Genomic DNA, 16,005 nt, shown 5'->3' on the forward strand with positions numbered 1-16,005 from the left:
ACCCCCCTGAAATTACCTGGAAGTTGGGGTTGGGGTTGGGATACGGCAGCCAGGCGGAGCGCGAGTTCTCCTGGTACTTGAAGGGCCCGTTGAAGGCCTGGGAGATGGCACTCAGGTTGAAGACACACACGGCCGAGGCAGCGATGCTGTTCCTGGGGGGAGGGGGAGGGGGAGGGAAGAGAGAGGAAGGGGGGCAGGTCAGAGTCCTGCGGGGACCCCTAGCGCAGGCACCTTCCGGAGAACCTCAGGATCACAGTGTCCTAGGTCCCCCCCCACACAGGGATGAAGCCGAAGCAGTGACTGATGTCACTCTGTGGTCTCCTTGTGGGAGAACAAACACTTGGGTGCAGAAACAAGACTATTTAGCGGTTATGACACTTCTAATCCTGCCGGATGGGATTAATTCACTCAGCCGCAACAAGAGGACAGAGGGTTGTAAAGAGCCGTATGTCAGGCCTTTTAAAAACAGGAGGAAAAAGACGTTCTCCTTCCGGGGGCTGGAGCCTCTCAACGGTCCGGGTGGCTCTTGTCCCAACTGTTCATCTGGTTCTTTCAGACGGCGGTGGGCAAACTGTGGCTGCTGCTTCTTTTTGTTAGATCCCCAGAGAGCGGTGTCTGTTTGCAAGCCTTTCAAAAATAATCAACCGAAAGCATTTTGCAAAAAGTCCCTGTCAGAGACCCTTCATTTATGTACATTTTTTTTAATTCGAAAAGCATTTTAAGTCCGAAGGGTCAGAGAGAAAAATTTGACATGGCACCGACATAGGAAATCTCGAAACCTTAAATCAGAGTTCAGGCTCTGCCGAGACAGCTGTAAATGAGAGGCTCTCAGGAGTCCGGCGCCCTTTTGCTCACTGTGGAAACAGCAAAATATGGTCTGGTTAAAGAAATCTGCTTTTTTCGAGCACAGCTCGGGTTTTTGCTGTCTGTGAGCCACCATTTTTAGACACCCGGGAACACGATGGTAAAACCTTCAGCGACTCCACGCGGTAGTAAGTAGGCCATTTCCTGCAGCCCAGCTCATGGCCAGGGGGTGAGAAAACCACCCAGTCCTAGGGCAGAATGAGCGAGGGGAGTGACCTTCATCCCCACTCCCCAGTGCTAAGAGACCTTGATGAATATACAGAGGCAAAGCAAACGATGAGCAGCAACACCAGAGAGCTGAGCCACAGCGTGATGTACTCATCCACTGCTGGCTGCCCCCCATCATCATTTTCTTTCGGTTTGGAGCAAGTCTTGTCAAGAATGTGGTCATCTGTCCAGAAGGTAAGATCAAGGCTGAGACATGAGAACGAAGAGAGGCGGGGCGTATGGTGGAACTAGAAATGCATGGATCCGAAAGTTCTTCCCAAGACCTGGTGAGAGTAAGTGTTTGTGACAGAGAGGAAAGATCTAGCGATTCTACCTCTAATATAGATAGATAAATGATAGATAGATAGATAGATAGATAGACACATAGATGATAGATAGATAGATAGATAGATAGATAGATAGATAGATAGATAGTAGATGATAGATGATAGATAGATAGATAGATAGATAGATAGATAGATAGATAGATAGACAGACAGATATAGATAGATGCTATATACTGGGTGATGTCCAATATGATGGACACTTGCAACACTAAACAAATCGTCTGGAATAGTCTGAAACTTATTTTTGCGAGTGTCTAAATTGACCATTGAACAGTCCAGACGCAGTATTTCCATAACTTTTTAAATTGTCTTTGCCCAGAGCCAGGGGAATGAACAGCTAAGTAAGCCCAGCTCCCATTGTGTGTAAAATTGATGTCAAGTCAGCAACTGAACATTCATCTTGTGCAGCCGACGCGATTTCTTAAACCGGGTTTTGGAAAGCAAATCAGCTTCAGAAACTATAAATTGATTTTTTAAAAGAAACGTATCAAGGAGGGAAAATAAGCTCTGGGGTTGAAAACCAGATTTACAATGAAGGTGGTCTTGGTGGGGTGGGGGTGGGTGGGGCGCCATCCATTTCAGCCTTCTTCTAACTTCACGTCAGAAAGAAGACTCTTCACGGAGTAAATGTTATTATCGAGTGACTGTTAACACTTAAGCTCAGCAGGGGAGAGGACAGAGGGATAGAGTAACATGGAAGAAAGGAGCAGATCAAGGGGTTCTACACCAATTCCTGGGTAGGCATCCTCGATTCTCCCAGGACCCCGGGGTTTCCCTGGGATGCAGGACTCGTCTAGATGCTGAAGCTGGGACGATCCCAGACAAGCTGGAATGGCTGCTCATCCCACACTCTTTATCAGCACTTTCAAACTGCCTTGATTCCATTTTTTCTGCATTGTTAAGTTGCCAGAATAGAGACTCAAAGATGGTCCAAAGCAGAGTCCACACTGTGGACCACCGTTACCACTGAAAGGGGGCCCAGAGTCTGAGTATGAAAAGGGGATCTGTCACCCCCGGGGGCGGGATGTGATCCTGTTGAATCTTTCACCGCACACCAGCAAAGAATGGGAAATAGATGTGGGTCACGCTACAACTCCACCAGAGTAAGAGTGAACGAAAGATCAGGAAACTTCACATGCTTTCCCTTATCCAAAATTTATCAGTTCTGGAGCTAGGAGTATCACCTCCCACAAGAAAAACAAAAAGATGTTATCGTTTTTTTCAAGGATATTTTTAAAGTACAGTCATCATTTTAGAAAAGCCTGCCCAGGTTAGCCGTCTCCTAGAACAACGGTTGAAAATGCAGCTACGGGAAAGTGACAGTGTGCGTTTCACTTACGACCGGACGTGTGGGCACGAAATATACTACTCAAAGATCAGACTCAGAAAACACTGCCTTCATTGTGCCCAAGTGCGTAACTGCATGTGGAAAAAAAATGCGTCTAATATGTACCAGCATTTCAGACAGTGCCCAGAACACATCGGTGAATCAGGAAGGAGAAAATTACAGTCGGGTAACTTGATGCTACAATTACCTAAGGACAGACTGAAACTTTTTTTGCTTCACTTTATTTCCCGAATACCAAGTCTCAGAAATCACACTGTATTTGCATAATATTTAATTCATACTCAAACATTTATTTGGCCGTTGGCCCAGTAAAATAAGAAAGATTTCCTTTAAAGCAACTTTCCAACTTCTCAAAGGTCAAAGAACAGCAGACGCATGCACAATGGACAGAGGAGCAGGGAAAGAATTTTCTTCCAGTTACTTACACGTTGGTCGTAAAGATGCCATAGATCAGATCCAGCTCGGGCAGGAAGAAAGTGCTCTGCAGTTCGTTGTAGTAAAAGGGGACCTCCCCGGGCCGGGAGCAGTTCAGGCGAGCCTTCATGAACGTGGTCCAGGTGTCCTCCAGTAGGAACCGCCCCCCGATGTCATTCTTGCAGACCCGGGCAGCTCTGGAGAACACGGTTTTCCCACAGTCGTGCTCCACGGCATTTTCTCGGAAAAAGAAGTAGGTGAAATTTCCGATGTCATAAGATGACACGAAGTTTGGTTCTGGAGACAAGAGGGAAGAAGAAAAGTGTGAACATTCATATGGTATCTCTGTATGTCTTACCTCCTCAGTGTTTTTTCCAAGGACACGTGCTTTTGTGCAGACAATGCCTGGCTCCTAAGGGACGAACGAGAGCCCCATGAGCAGCTCGGTGACCTGTGCTAAGGACAGAACACTGTACGCAAGTCCTAATTGACAAGGAATCGCCCGCACGATTCCACACATAAGCATCCTGAGTTAACACAGCACCCAGTCACAGGACACTAATGCCATCAAAACTGGGCAGCAACTTTTGCAACAGACTTTTAAAGCAACATATACTAGTTTATTTGTATATCCTGACATGCTCTTCAGAAAGAGTGGGACGGGGTGCCTGGGTGGCTCTGTAGGTTGAGCGTCTGTCTGACTTTGGCTCAGGTTATGATCTCACAGTTCCTGGGTTTGAGTCCTATGTCGGGCTCTGCGCTGACAACCTCAAAGGTCAAAGAACAGTAGACTCAGAGCCTGGAGCCTGCTTTGGACTCTGTGTCTCCCTCTGTCTCTCTGCCCCTCCCCTGCTTGTGCGCTTTCTCTCTTTCTCTCAAAAATAAATAAATAAATGTACAAAAAAAGAAAGAGTGGGAGAAAATGAGATGAAAAATATGCAATGCGATTCAGAACATAGGAGCACCATGGTACCCTGTTTGTGTACAAGACAACAAAATTCTTTGATCTTACTTGTACACGGGAGTATGACCGACATAATTTATGTGCTTTTTTAGCGAGAACTTTAAGATGGTTTTCATTTGTGAAAACTGAAATAAAAACTGAAACTATCAGCTTAGTGTCCTGAATTAGCTTTAGCAATTCCAGTTACTATGGTGACCATGTAACTGTGAGAATCGACTCTGATTTTCTCATTTCTGGGTTGCTGGAGAATCCATATAGAAGAGCAGAGTGTGTTGAGATGGGGTCACTGCCTTCCAGCTTCCTGGTCTCATAATTAGCTTAAAAATAGGGATTCAGAAAGGACAAAATTATGGCAGAACCTTTACTCAATCGCCAAGCTCATGAAGAGTTTAAGAATCCTATAGTTTGTCAACTGAATTTCATATTTACCATTCATAGTGTTATGTTCATAGCTTCTTGTTTGAGCCCATTGATGATAGAAATGATACCCTTTCAGACACGGACACACCTTAACATTTATCTTTATACAAATTCTAATAATCAAGTTTGATTCTTACTCTTTTTTTTTTTCAATATATGAAATTTATTGTCAAATTGGTTTCCATACAACACCCAGGGCTCATCCCAAAAGGTGCCCTCCTCGGTTCTTACTCTTTCCTCTATTGCTAGGAGCTTACTATTCAATCAGCCAGTGTCTCAATTTTATAGGGCCATTAAGATAATATGGCGATAAACCTTTGCGTTCAGAATAAATGGAAAGATACACACAACAACTGTATCCACAGGGACATATTTCAGGGACAATTAGTTTGGGGAGGGGGCAATTCAACTGGCCTTGGACTTTGCCAGATCCAATTAGATTGTTCCAGCAGACATGTTACTGGCACGACGACTAAAGTATGTTTGGCCACAAGACAACCCATTACTAGTAACGGTAAGACACACAGCAGGCCCACCTCCAATGTGAAATGAGGATACTGATTGAGAGGTGGCATTGACAACACTATCATCCTGTCCAGAAAGCTGTCGCCAGTTTTCAAGTAACACATATATTGGATATCACCCCCGAATGTCTCACTTTAATTCAACTTTCCATTGTAGAGCTGTGACAATATTCTTTAAGTTGTGTAAGTTGTACATGCAACGTGTCCTCCTCCCCAGTCCATGATATTGTTAAGTCATTTAAGCACATGAAGTAACAGAGAACTCAAAAAGAACTGATTTTCATTTATAAACTGCCAAACATGCTATTATGTTACAGCTGCTTTAACCTGAAATGGATAGAAAGAAAACTGGACTGCATTACAACGTGGGAGATGGAACTCAGTTATATTGTCTGTACGGTATGCTTTAATACCGGAGAGAGATGCTCACAAAGCAGGAGGATACACATCTCTGACCGGTGTTCTGGGAACACACAGCAAAATATTGGGGAGCTTTTTGAATCTGTGTTCACCGAGCCTCCAAAAGAGAATTACTCATTGAAGGAGACCCCAAAAGCAAAGATATGGAACAAGTGCCAAACCGTATTTGGTTTCTGAAGAAAACATTCACCTATATGTTTAATTCGAAAGGGAAGACTAAATCGTTTCAGAACGCGCCCCGCACCCAGGCACTCCAACCAGGTGGTACAGTTTGATCGTTGTACTAAAAACAAAACAACAAAAAAAACATCGTCCCGATCATCATCATCAACAACAACAAGGACCACAAAGCTTATCTAAAATGGAGAAAACAGGGGCGCCTCGGTGGCTCAGCCAGTTAAGCGTCTGACTCTTGGTTTCGTCTCAGGTCATGATCTCACGGCTCATGAGTTCAAGCCCTGCCTCGGGCTTTGCGCTGACGGTACGGAGCCTGCTTGGGATTCTCTCTCTCCCTCTCTCTCTGCCTCTTCCCTGCTCGTGCTTCCCCTCTCTCTCTCTCTCTCTCTCTCTTTCTCAAAATCAATAAATAAATAAACTTCAAAGATAAATAAAATGGAGAAAACAGAGAAAGAAGGTGGAGGACTGGATGTGTCCAGTCTAGGGCCACAGTTACTAACACAGGTGGATGAGGCTGGGCAAAGTCCACAGGATTTATGAAAACACCCTCACAGAGACCTACTCCTGCTACTGGGGAAAACAGAATGGAAACCAGAGTAAATGTCCCTAGGAAGACTTGAGCAAGAAAATGAGAAGAGACAAAGGTAAAAGTGATCTTTCATGGTTTCTTCCAGTCAAGGTTGAGTCTGTTAATTTTAAAAACAGCTACAGAATGCTAAGGCTCCCGTGCCAGGCTCTATGCTCGGTTCTTCACACTCCTCTGCTCATTCAACTCACAAAAACCATAGAGGTAGGTGCTGTGTTATTACTCATTGGTAATCTGTCCAAGCTCACACAACTAGCGATGGGCATGGGTGGGGGGTTATGTCCCGGATCTGGACAGTCTGACCACAGAGCGTAGGCACTTACCATTACACTACACTGAAACAAACAAACAAACAAACAAACAAAAACAATGGGCTACGAGGGAATAATTGACTCTGTGTGAACCGCATTCAAGAATAAAAGTTAGTGTTCTGGAAAATGCTTTAGAAACCAAAGCGGGGAGCAGGTTTTCTCAGAAAGACAAATGCCCAGATGAAACTTACCCTGCAGCTATCAGGGACATCAGGAATGACACAGGGAAGGAAAAGCAGGAGGAAGGAGCCAACAATCCAAGGGCTTGTTAAGCAAGAATCCTGCTGGGACGCGTTTGTCCGGCTCCAGAGAAGCTATTTCAGATGGCGCCACCACCGCCCCAGAGAGCCCGCGAGTGCCTGTTGGGGCATCGAGGCCACGTTCATAGTCTGCCCCACCGGACCACGTCACTCAGATTTCTGCTCGAAAGGGAAGACTCGGTAACACCATGCAGACTGGCCCACAGCCTCCTCTTTCCACAGAGAACCTCCACCGTCTCTCCAAACCACCCTGAAACAATTCTGCAATAGGATGACAGAGCGCACTTTAGACAGAAACGCTCGAACGCATTATTTCCCGCCGAGAAACTGGGGAAGAGCTTGTGTTCAATGTGTAGCAGACGCTGTTCTCTAACCCAGCACAGGCTACGGGTCAATTTAGTCAGGGAGCTAAGCGACCCTTGGAGACGCATCCTGCCGTCCTGCAGTGGTCCTTCGGGACGGGGATGGGTCCCTGACTGTGTGGACTGCCGTCAGATCAGGAAGCCCCGTCTCCTGGAAAGCAGAGCCCTTTGAAACTCGGCCAGCATCCTGCTCCTTCTCCAAAGACAGTACAAAAGCAGGAATCGTTGTTAGACAGACAGCCACGTCTCTCTCCCATTTGCAGATATCAATCTGGAGGCAGGGGATGTTTGAATCTCACCAGGCGCTGCAACAAGATGCACATTGTTTCCCTCCCGTTATTTAAGTTCTGTCTCTTGTTAAAATGCAATTCACCACAAACCAGTGATCTGTCGCTCCTGAGTGAACTGAACAAGTCATAAATCAGGCTCTGCCTTCCTGTCTACAATGAGTGTGAGTGCGTGAAAGAGAGATCTGAGCGGTCCTTTATTCTTTACTGTCATTAGAGCTCTACACGAATAGTAGGTGTGCTGCTAATTCAGAAAAAAACCGACATGAGTATATGTCAGCTTACCATAAATCTATGCATGGAGAAGCTGGTTTTTTTCTCATGCTTAGAAAACATACTGAGTTACGGATTACAGAGCACGTTACAAAATCTGTCACGTCGCAAGAGGAGATATGGATCGTGATAGCAGGATGTTTATTTTCTACATTTACTTATTAGTGGCCATGCAGATAGGGGTAAGAGAAGAGATTCATAATAGAATAAACATGAGCAATGAGAAGAAAAAAAGCTTCAACATTTTCGAGATGATCTGGACCATGTAAAATCAGTTGCTGAACGTCAATATGGATCCTTCCCTTCTATATTCTTTCTATTGCAACACCTACTGCATCAGGCTGGAGGTGCCTCATGTTCAGGAGTGACCAGATCATTAGCAGTTTCTTCATACAGAAATATTTCTTGGGGCACCTGGGTGGCTCATTCAGTTAAGCGTCCGACTTCGGCTCAGGTCAAGACCTTGTGTTTCGTGAGTTCAAGCCCCGTGTCAAGCTCTGTGCCGACAGCTGAGCCTGGAACCTGCTTCAGATTCTGTGTCTCCTTCTCTCTCTGCCCCTCCCCCCACTCATGCCCTATCTCTGTCTCTCAAAAAAAAAAAACAAACAAAAAAAAAAAAACAGAAATATTTGTCCACATTGACGAGAATGGATGTGGAAGACAGGGATTCTGATTTTCCAACTCTACAAAAATGTTACTAGAATCACAATCTATCATAAATCCTTTCTCAGTCAAAGGCCACCTTGCAATACACTTGCCCAAGGCAGACTAGAAAATGCCTGGGCATGAGGCCCATGTGGGTTGTGGCTCTACCCATCCCAGATTGAAACCCTGGGCTGGATCAAAGACATCTGGAATGCTCTTTCATCCTAGATGACAATTCAGGGCCCAAAAGACCTACTTCGCCATAAGGATTAAAGAGACTGGTATGTGGTAAGATCCCAATAAACGATGCCTACATCATTTCATCATTTACTTTTGATGTCCCTCTTAATAACTTATGTTTAGTAGAACCTCACATAATGATAATGAATTATCAAATATGCAAATGCTAAGCTTACAGGTGATCAAAATGTAGGAAACGTAAAGCCATGTCGAGTTTTTAAAATAGCAAGCTATTCCACAAAAAGAAAAGGAGTTAGTGGAAACAATCTTTAGACGTGACATAGTGAGCCAGATATTTTTAATTCCCTGATTTTGGGGGGGTCAGTCACGACCCAAACCATTCTCATATATATATTCCTAAATTCCATACACTCTCTTACTAGGCACCTCTCCCTTTGTTACAGCTACATGAAAATGTGCTTCAGGGTGTTCCAGAGTAAACTAATTTCATCTAGGTATTTAGTAAGCATGGATAACTATTTAATTTTAATAACTAAAATTAAATTAAATTAAGCACAGTGTGGTTTAAAAGCCACTGAGGTGCTAAAGCTTTCCCTAAGATTTCCAGTAAAAGACAGACAGATGGGCAGATAATACATGTCTGTCTGTGTATGTATGTGTGTATGTGTATCATGTACATGTATATACATATAGTATTGAGGCATATGTATATATGGCTCAACACTTCCACCTACTGGCTGTGTGAACTTAGCCAAGTTCTTTAACAGCACCCTGTTCCCTCCCTTTTAGAAAGGTGGTTAACGATGCCCAATATGTATCACTGGGGGAACCAAAGGCAATGCACATCCACTGCTTAGCGCCTAATGGCTAATCATCAAAATACAGATCACCATTTGCATCTGTAAATAAAAAATATAATAAATATATATGTACATACAAAATACATAAATTAATATTAACACACATATTGGTAAACATATCGCCAGTATTTATTGAACAAGCTCAATCACAAGCTTTGCATTCTGTATATCAAATCAGGGTCTTTGTTCCCACCAGCAGATTTGGCACGAAACGCCGAGGTGCTATAGACAGAGCCTTGAATGCCAGCACTCCTCCATCACCAGGCACGTACCACCTACTGGGGGGACCGTGCCGGGCACTGGGTGCGAAGACGTGGTAAAGTGACAGATACAGCCCACGCCCATGCCCTGGGGGGCAGAGTGAAGAAACAAACAACACAGACCGACAAGTCATCACAAGGACGACAAGAACAATGGGGGTGAATTCAAGGGTCAGAAAGGAGAGGACCAGGGAAAAGGCAGAAGTCAGGCTGGGAGGGGACACCAGGCCAAGAGCTGGAGAGACAGCCACTGAGAGAAGACCCTCAGAGCGGCCAGGAACGGGATGGACCAGTGTTGGGATGAAGGAATCAGGAGACAGGAGAAGGGCCAGGACAGCAACCCCGCCAACCCAAACCCAGTTTGCATTTCAACTGCCACTGGAGAGGCACCGAGGGGTTTGAAAGAGAAGTTCATGACCCACTTTCCCGTGTGTGTCCCGTGGTGGCAGCGTGTCCTTGGTGGTCACTGGGAGCAAAGTGAGCCCCGGATCCCCAGCTCCTTCAGTCACTGAGCACCTGGCATGAGGAAAAGCATTGCCCAAAACTAGAAACGTGGTTCTAGCAAACCTGATTCCTTCCTTCTTCCAGGGGAATATGACCTGCTGCAAATGTGTTATTTCTGTGGGTTTGTGGAGTCACACGAGAGCAGCTAATAGCATGGGGACCTGGGCCGTCTGTCCCCAAAGATCTGCTCCCTCCCCGTGAGCACGCACCCCGCCAGCCCAGGACTCTCGAGGAACTCTCCCAGGACAGCTGCACCCAGGATGCTCTTGGAACCCTCCCCGGACAGCTGCACCCAGGACTCTCCCGGAACTCTCCCTGGACATCTGCAGGGGCTTCCTTAACTGGCTCTGGTCTCTATGCTCTCGCTCCAAGGGACACAGACACCCTTGAGTGTTCTTCGCTCCCTTCCAAGCACCGAGCCCCCGCAGCCCTTCTCCTCGAAGCATCTGCCACATCACACGCTCCTAGGCTCGATTCGTTCAGACTGACTGTGCGAATATGGATTTCTGAACACTTTCCAAGCAGCAAGTTTCAATCTACCATGTTCATTTTCTCCTGATTATAGTCAAAGCGGCGGTTCGCTTCCCTTAGGAATGGATCCTTTCACCTGAAGAATCGGGAATGAAAACTTCGGAATTTTTAAAAACTGGAATATTAACTTGAATTTAAAGATCTTTGGGGCTCCTGGGTGGCTCAGTCGGTTAAGTGCCCGACTTCGGCTCAGGTCAAGATCTCACGGTTCGTGAGTTCGAGCCCCGCGTCGGGCTCTGTGCGGACAGCTGGGAGCCTGGAGCCTGCTTCGGATTCTGTGTCTCCCTCTGTCTCTGCCCTTCCCCCACTCACACTGTCTCGCTCTCTCTGCCCCTCCCCAGCTCTCTCTCTCTCTCTCTCAAAAATAAACATTAAATAAAAAACAAAGATCTTAGAAATATTTTAATGCTTAATTGTAATGCTTAATAAAATAGTTTTAAAGAGAAAAACCGGTGAGAGCTCCCCGGAGGAAGACACCGGGCTGTAAGAGCGTGCAGTGAGAACGCGTATACTTGAATGACGGCGTGGTCTTTGTCTCCTGAGCTGACACGGGCCAGGGCAGGGCAGAAACCCAGAGCACAGAGTCAACCATCCAATACGTAGCAGTGGATTATAAAAAGGTGAGAAGGCACTGAGTGCATACAAAGACTTTAACAGAATAATATGGAGGCAGATTTGCCGCAATACACAGACCTGGGGATCTTATAAACAGGATGACAATATGACTTATGAGCCAAACGGGAGCACTTTTGAGAGGGACAGGGAGTGATGTTATAATCACGCCAGGAGTGATCCACGACTGTTGCAAGGAAACTGCTCGTGATCTGTAGACAATACAGTGAACCACCTTCCCGCCTGGTTACGTAAGCACTAGCATTTTCTGTACAATACATTGTATTCTCTGTAATGGGACGGAATTGCTCTGCGTGGATTTGTGTTTCGTTTAATGCAGGTCTCCATATGACTTAGTGTATACAGTTGGTGCCTTTGGCCAAAACGTACCTTGGCAGGGGAGAGAAGGGTTCGTTCATCCATTCTCTTCTGAAATGTGTACATTGGAAAGTCCAAATGACTGACTGGCAAATACAGAGCTGTCCCCACAAGACGGAAGGGATCCGGTGCTCCCCTACTTTCCGGCATTCAGCACAGAGACCCATCAGAGCACGACACTGCTTTCAAAGAGCCGCAGAAGAACAGATTCCTTCATGTCACTTAAACTTTTGTGCCCATAAAAGACTGTTTGAAAATACATCAGACTCTTCTGCTTGAGTTTAATAATCCCCATTCACCTCATCTCCTTTCTTAAGTTTTTAGCAATCAGGAACGCCTCCCAACCTTCCGTGGGTCCTCCTATCCCTCTTGTGTGCATAAAAATGTGGACATCAGGAGAGACGCGGTTATGACGTTGGTGTTTCCTAGGGTGTAGACTAAATGTGGAGGGCAGAGGATGCCAGCTCTGGTGCAGGTCTGTTTTCAAATACTGGCTCGTGGACACATCAACAGCGTGGCTCTGGTTCGGGGAGCTGGTCCCTCTGACCCCCACTTGCTCCTCTGTAAAATACCAACAACGTCGTCTCCCTTCTACCTGACAAGTTACAGCCGCCGTAACCCCGTGAAGATAATCAACCCTTTGTGTTCACCACACTATTTCCAACATACCCGCACCCCACACGAGATGGACAATCGACCTGACGTCTCACCAGTTAGAAAAGGCGGTTCATCGTGCTGGGTCACATGTCACCTGACGGCTTGTGTGCTCTAATTGCGCTGGCTCACATGTCACCCTACTGCCCGTGTGCTCTAAGCCCACTACTCATCGTCCTCTAGCAGCTGCAACGTCACACGTTAGGTGACAGGCTTTAGCCAGATACTTGCATAATATGAGGGTAGACTCTTGACTATACAATCGTGATTTCTGTTCTGGCTTTACTAAGCTTCTTTTCCTTGATAAAGATTTTACTGGGGCACCCAGGGGGTTCAGTTGGTTAAGCGTCCAACTTGGGCTCGGGTCATGATCTCACGGTTCGTGAGTTCGAGCCCCGCGTCGGGGTCTGTGCTGACAGCTCGGAGCCTGGAGCCTGCCTCTGATTCTGTGTCTCCTTCTCTCTGCCCCTCCCCCGCTCGCGCTCTGTCTCCGTCTCTCAAAGATGAATAAACATTAAAAAAATAATTTAAAAAAAGACTTTACTTTTCCTACACAACTGTATTTCATCCCTAGGCTCCACTTGTCTTTTTTGGGCTTGTTCTGTGAACACTGCTTCCATTTATGAATTTCCTGCTCAAGCAAATGTCGTCCATCCAGGGAGCCCCTAGAGCAGATGATTCACACCCTCAGGGACTCTGCTGTGGAGACGCTGCCAAAAGCAAACTCACTGTCCCCAGGACAAGCCCAAAAGAGTCACTCTGACCTGGCCATGCCTGGCTCTCGGAGACGCAGCATCTGGTCCCAGAATAAAGCGCTGAGGTCCTCTACAGGCACCTGTCTTCACGGTTAGGAGAAACAATTTCTCCTTGAGTTCGGCACAGAGGGGATTTTCTCCCTCCAAGTAGATTATCCTTAATCATTAGGAGGTTAATCATTGTATTTTAAGGACCTCAAACAGTCTATTTAATGGGTGGAGAACATCATTAAAGGACAGTATTTCAAACCAGGAAAAGTTAAACCTGTTACAAAAAGTGTTTTGTTGGCCTAACAATGAAGCAACAGAAAGACAAATGAAGAAACTGATCCCATTCACAATTGCACCAAGAAGCATAAAATACCTAGGAATAAATCTAACCAAAGATGTAAAAGATCTGTATGCTGAAAACTATAGAAAGCTTATGCAGGTAATTGAAGAAGATATAAAGAAATGGAAAGACATTCCCTGCTCATGGATTGGAAGAATAAATATTGTCAAAATGTCAATACTACCCAAAGCTATCTACACATTCAATGCAATCCCAATCAAAATTGCACCAGCATTCTTCTCGAAACTAGAACAAGCAATCCTAAAATTCATATGGAACCACAAAAGGCCCCGAATAGCCAAAGTAATTTTGAAGAAGAAGACCAAAGCAGGAGGCATCACAATCCCAGACTTTAGCCTCTACTACAAAGCTGTCATCATCAAGACAGCATGGTATTGGCATAAAAACAGACACATAGACCAATGGAATAGAATAGAAACCCCAGAACTAGACCCACAAACGTATGGCCAACTCATCTTTGACAAAGCAGGAAAGAACATCCAATGGAAAAAAGACAGTCTCTTTAACAAATGGTGCTGGGAGAACTGGACAGCAACATGCAGAAGGTTGAAACTAGACCACTTTCTCACACCATTCACAAAAATAAACTCAAAATGGATAAAGGACCTGAATGTGAGACAGGAAACCATCAAAACCTTAGAGGAGAAAGCAGGAAAAGACCTCTCTGACCTCAGCCGTAGCAATCTCTTACTCGACACATCCCCAAAGGCAAGGGAATTAAAAGCAAAAATAAATTACTGGGACCTTATGAAGATAAAAAGCTTCTGCACAGCAAAGGAAACAACCAACAAAACTAAAAGGCAACCAATGGAATGGGAAAAGATATTTGCAAATGACACATCGGACAAAGGGCTAGTATCCAAAATCTATAAAGAGCTCATCAAACTCCACACCCGAAAAACAAATAACCCAGTGAAGAAATGGGCAGAAAACATGAATAGACACTTCTCTAAAGAAGACATCCGGATGGCCAACAGGCACATGAAAAGATGTTCAACGTCGCTCCTTATCAGGGAAATACAAATCAAAACCACACTCAGATACCACCTCACGCCAGTCAGAGTGGCCAAAATGAACAAATCAGGAGACTATAGATGCTGGAGAGGATGTGGAGAAACAGGAACCCTCTTGCACTGTTGGTGGGAATGCAAATTGGTGCAGCCGCTCTGGAAAGCAGTGTGGAGGTTCCTCAGAAAATTAAAAATAGACCTACCCTATGACCCAGCAATAGCACTGCTAGGAATTTATCCAAGGGATACAGGAGTACTGATGCATAGGGGCACCTGTACCCCAATGTTTATAGCGGCACTCTCAACAATAGCCAAATTATGGAAAGAGCCTAAATGTCCATCAACTGATGAATGGATAAAGAAATTGTGGTTTATATACACAATGGAATACTACGTGGCAATGAGAAAAAATGAAATATGGCCTTTTGTAGCAACATGGATGGAACTGGAGAGTGTGATGCTAAGTGAAATAAGCCATACAGAGAAAGACAGATACCATATGGTTTCACTCTTATGTGGATCCTGAGAAACATAACAGAAACTCATGGGGGAGGGGAAGGAAAAAAAAAAAAAAAAGAGGTTAGAGTGGGAGAGAGCCAAAGCATTAGAGACTGTTAAAAACTGAGAACAAACTGAGGGTTGATGGGGGGTGGGAGGGAGGGCAGGGTGGGAGGGAGGGCAGGGTGGGTGATGGGTATTGAGGAGGGCACCTTTTGGGATGAGCACTGGGTGTTGTATGGAAACCAATTTGACAGTAAATTTCATATATTAAAAAATAAAAAATTAAAAAAAAAAAAAAAAAAAAAAAAAAGTGTTTTGTTGGCTAGAAACATAAAAGCTCCTATGAAATGACATTGTTAAGATGGGAAGTCCTGTGAGGTCAGGCCCGTCTGCTTCCACATGAGGTCATGGTTGGAATCCACAGAAACAGAAGGAGCTGCGGATCTCATCCGGGCAACCCCACAGACAGGCAAGCACCTCCCCCCAGAGAAGGACAACGTGAGGGTCACCAAGTGCTAATAAGTTATGTCCCCGTAGGTGTCCATGCTGAGTTATTGAGGCTTATTTATTTGTTTGTTTGCTTTTGTGAGAGAGCGGGGGGGAGGGGCAGAGAGAGAGGGAGAGAGAGAAAATTCCAAGCAGGCTCCCCACTGTTCGTGCGGAGCCCAACTTGGGGCTTGATCCCAATACCCTGTGATCATGACTTGAGACGAACTCAAGAGTCTGATGTTCAGCCTACTGAGTCACCCAGGTGCTCCAAGGCTCATTTATTAATTAGTTTTTCCAAGTTCTTACCAAGGTTTTTTTTTTTTTTTTCTGTATGAAAGCATATAGTTCCCTTGGAACCCACAAACTCAATTTGCATGCTATTAATTTCAAAATTTCATTTTCCCCCTTTTCATACGTTTACTGTTTCCCCAATTTCATTGCCAATTTCTTAAAGGCAAGTTTTACAGCTTCTCTATTTTAGTCATTGAC

The 16,005-nt window shown here is 45.2% G+C and overlaps 1 protein-coding gene across 9 annotated transcripts in view; it reads right to left on the minus strand.

The window, feature by feature from the left end:
* SEMA5A (semaphorin 5A) overlaps window positions 1-16,005 on the minus strand; it is a 477,392-nt gene that overhangs the window by 147,264 nt on the left and 314,123 nt on the right. For all 9 annotated transcript variants that reach the window (XM_078444329.2, XM_078444308.2, XM_078444311.2 and 6 more), the window contains 2 exons: window positions 3,192-3,477; window positions 17-152 (listed from right to left, as the gene is read on the minus strand). In XM_078444329.2, the coding sequence (XP_078300455.2) occupies window positions 17-152; window positions 3,192-3,477 (422 nt within the window). The remainder of the gene's footprint in view (window positions 1-16; window positions 153-3,191; window positions 3,478-16,005) is intronic.

Source organism: Panthera onca, chromosome A1 (assembly GCF_046562875.1).
Source record: "Panthera onca isolate mPanOnc1 chromosome A1, mPanOnc1 haplotype 2, whole genome shotgun sequence".
Taxonomy (NCBI): domain Eukaryota; kingdom Metazoa; phylum Chordata; class Mammalia; order Carnivora; family Felidae; genus Panthera; species Panthera onca.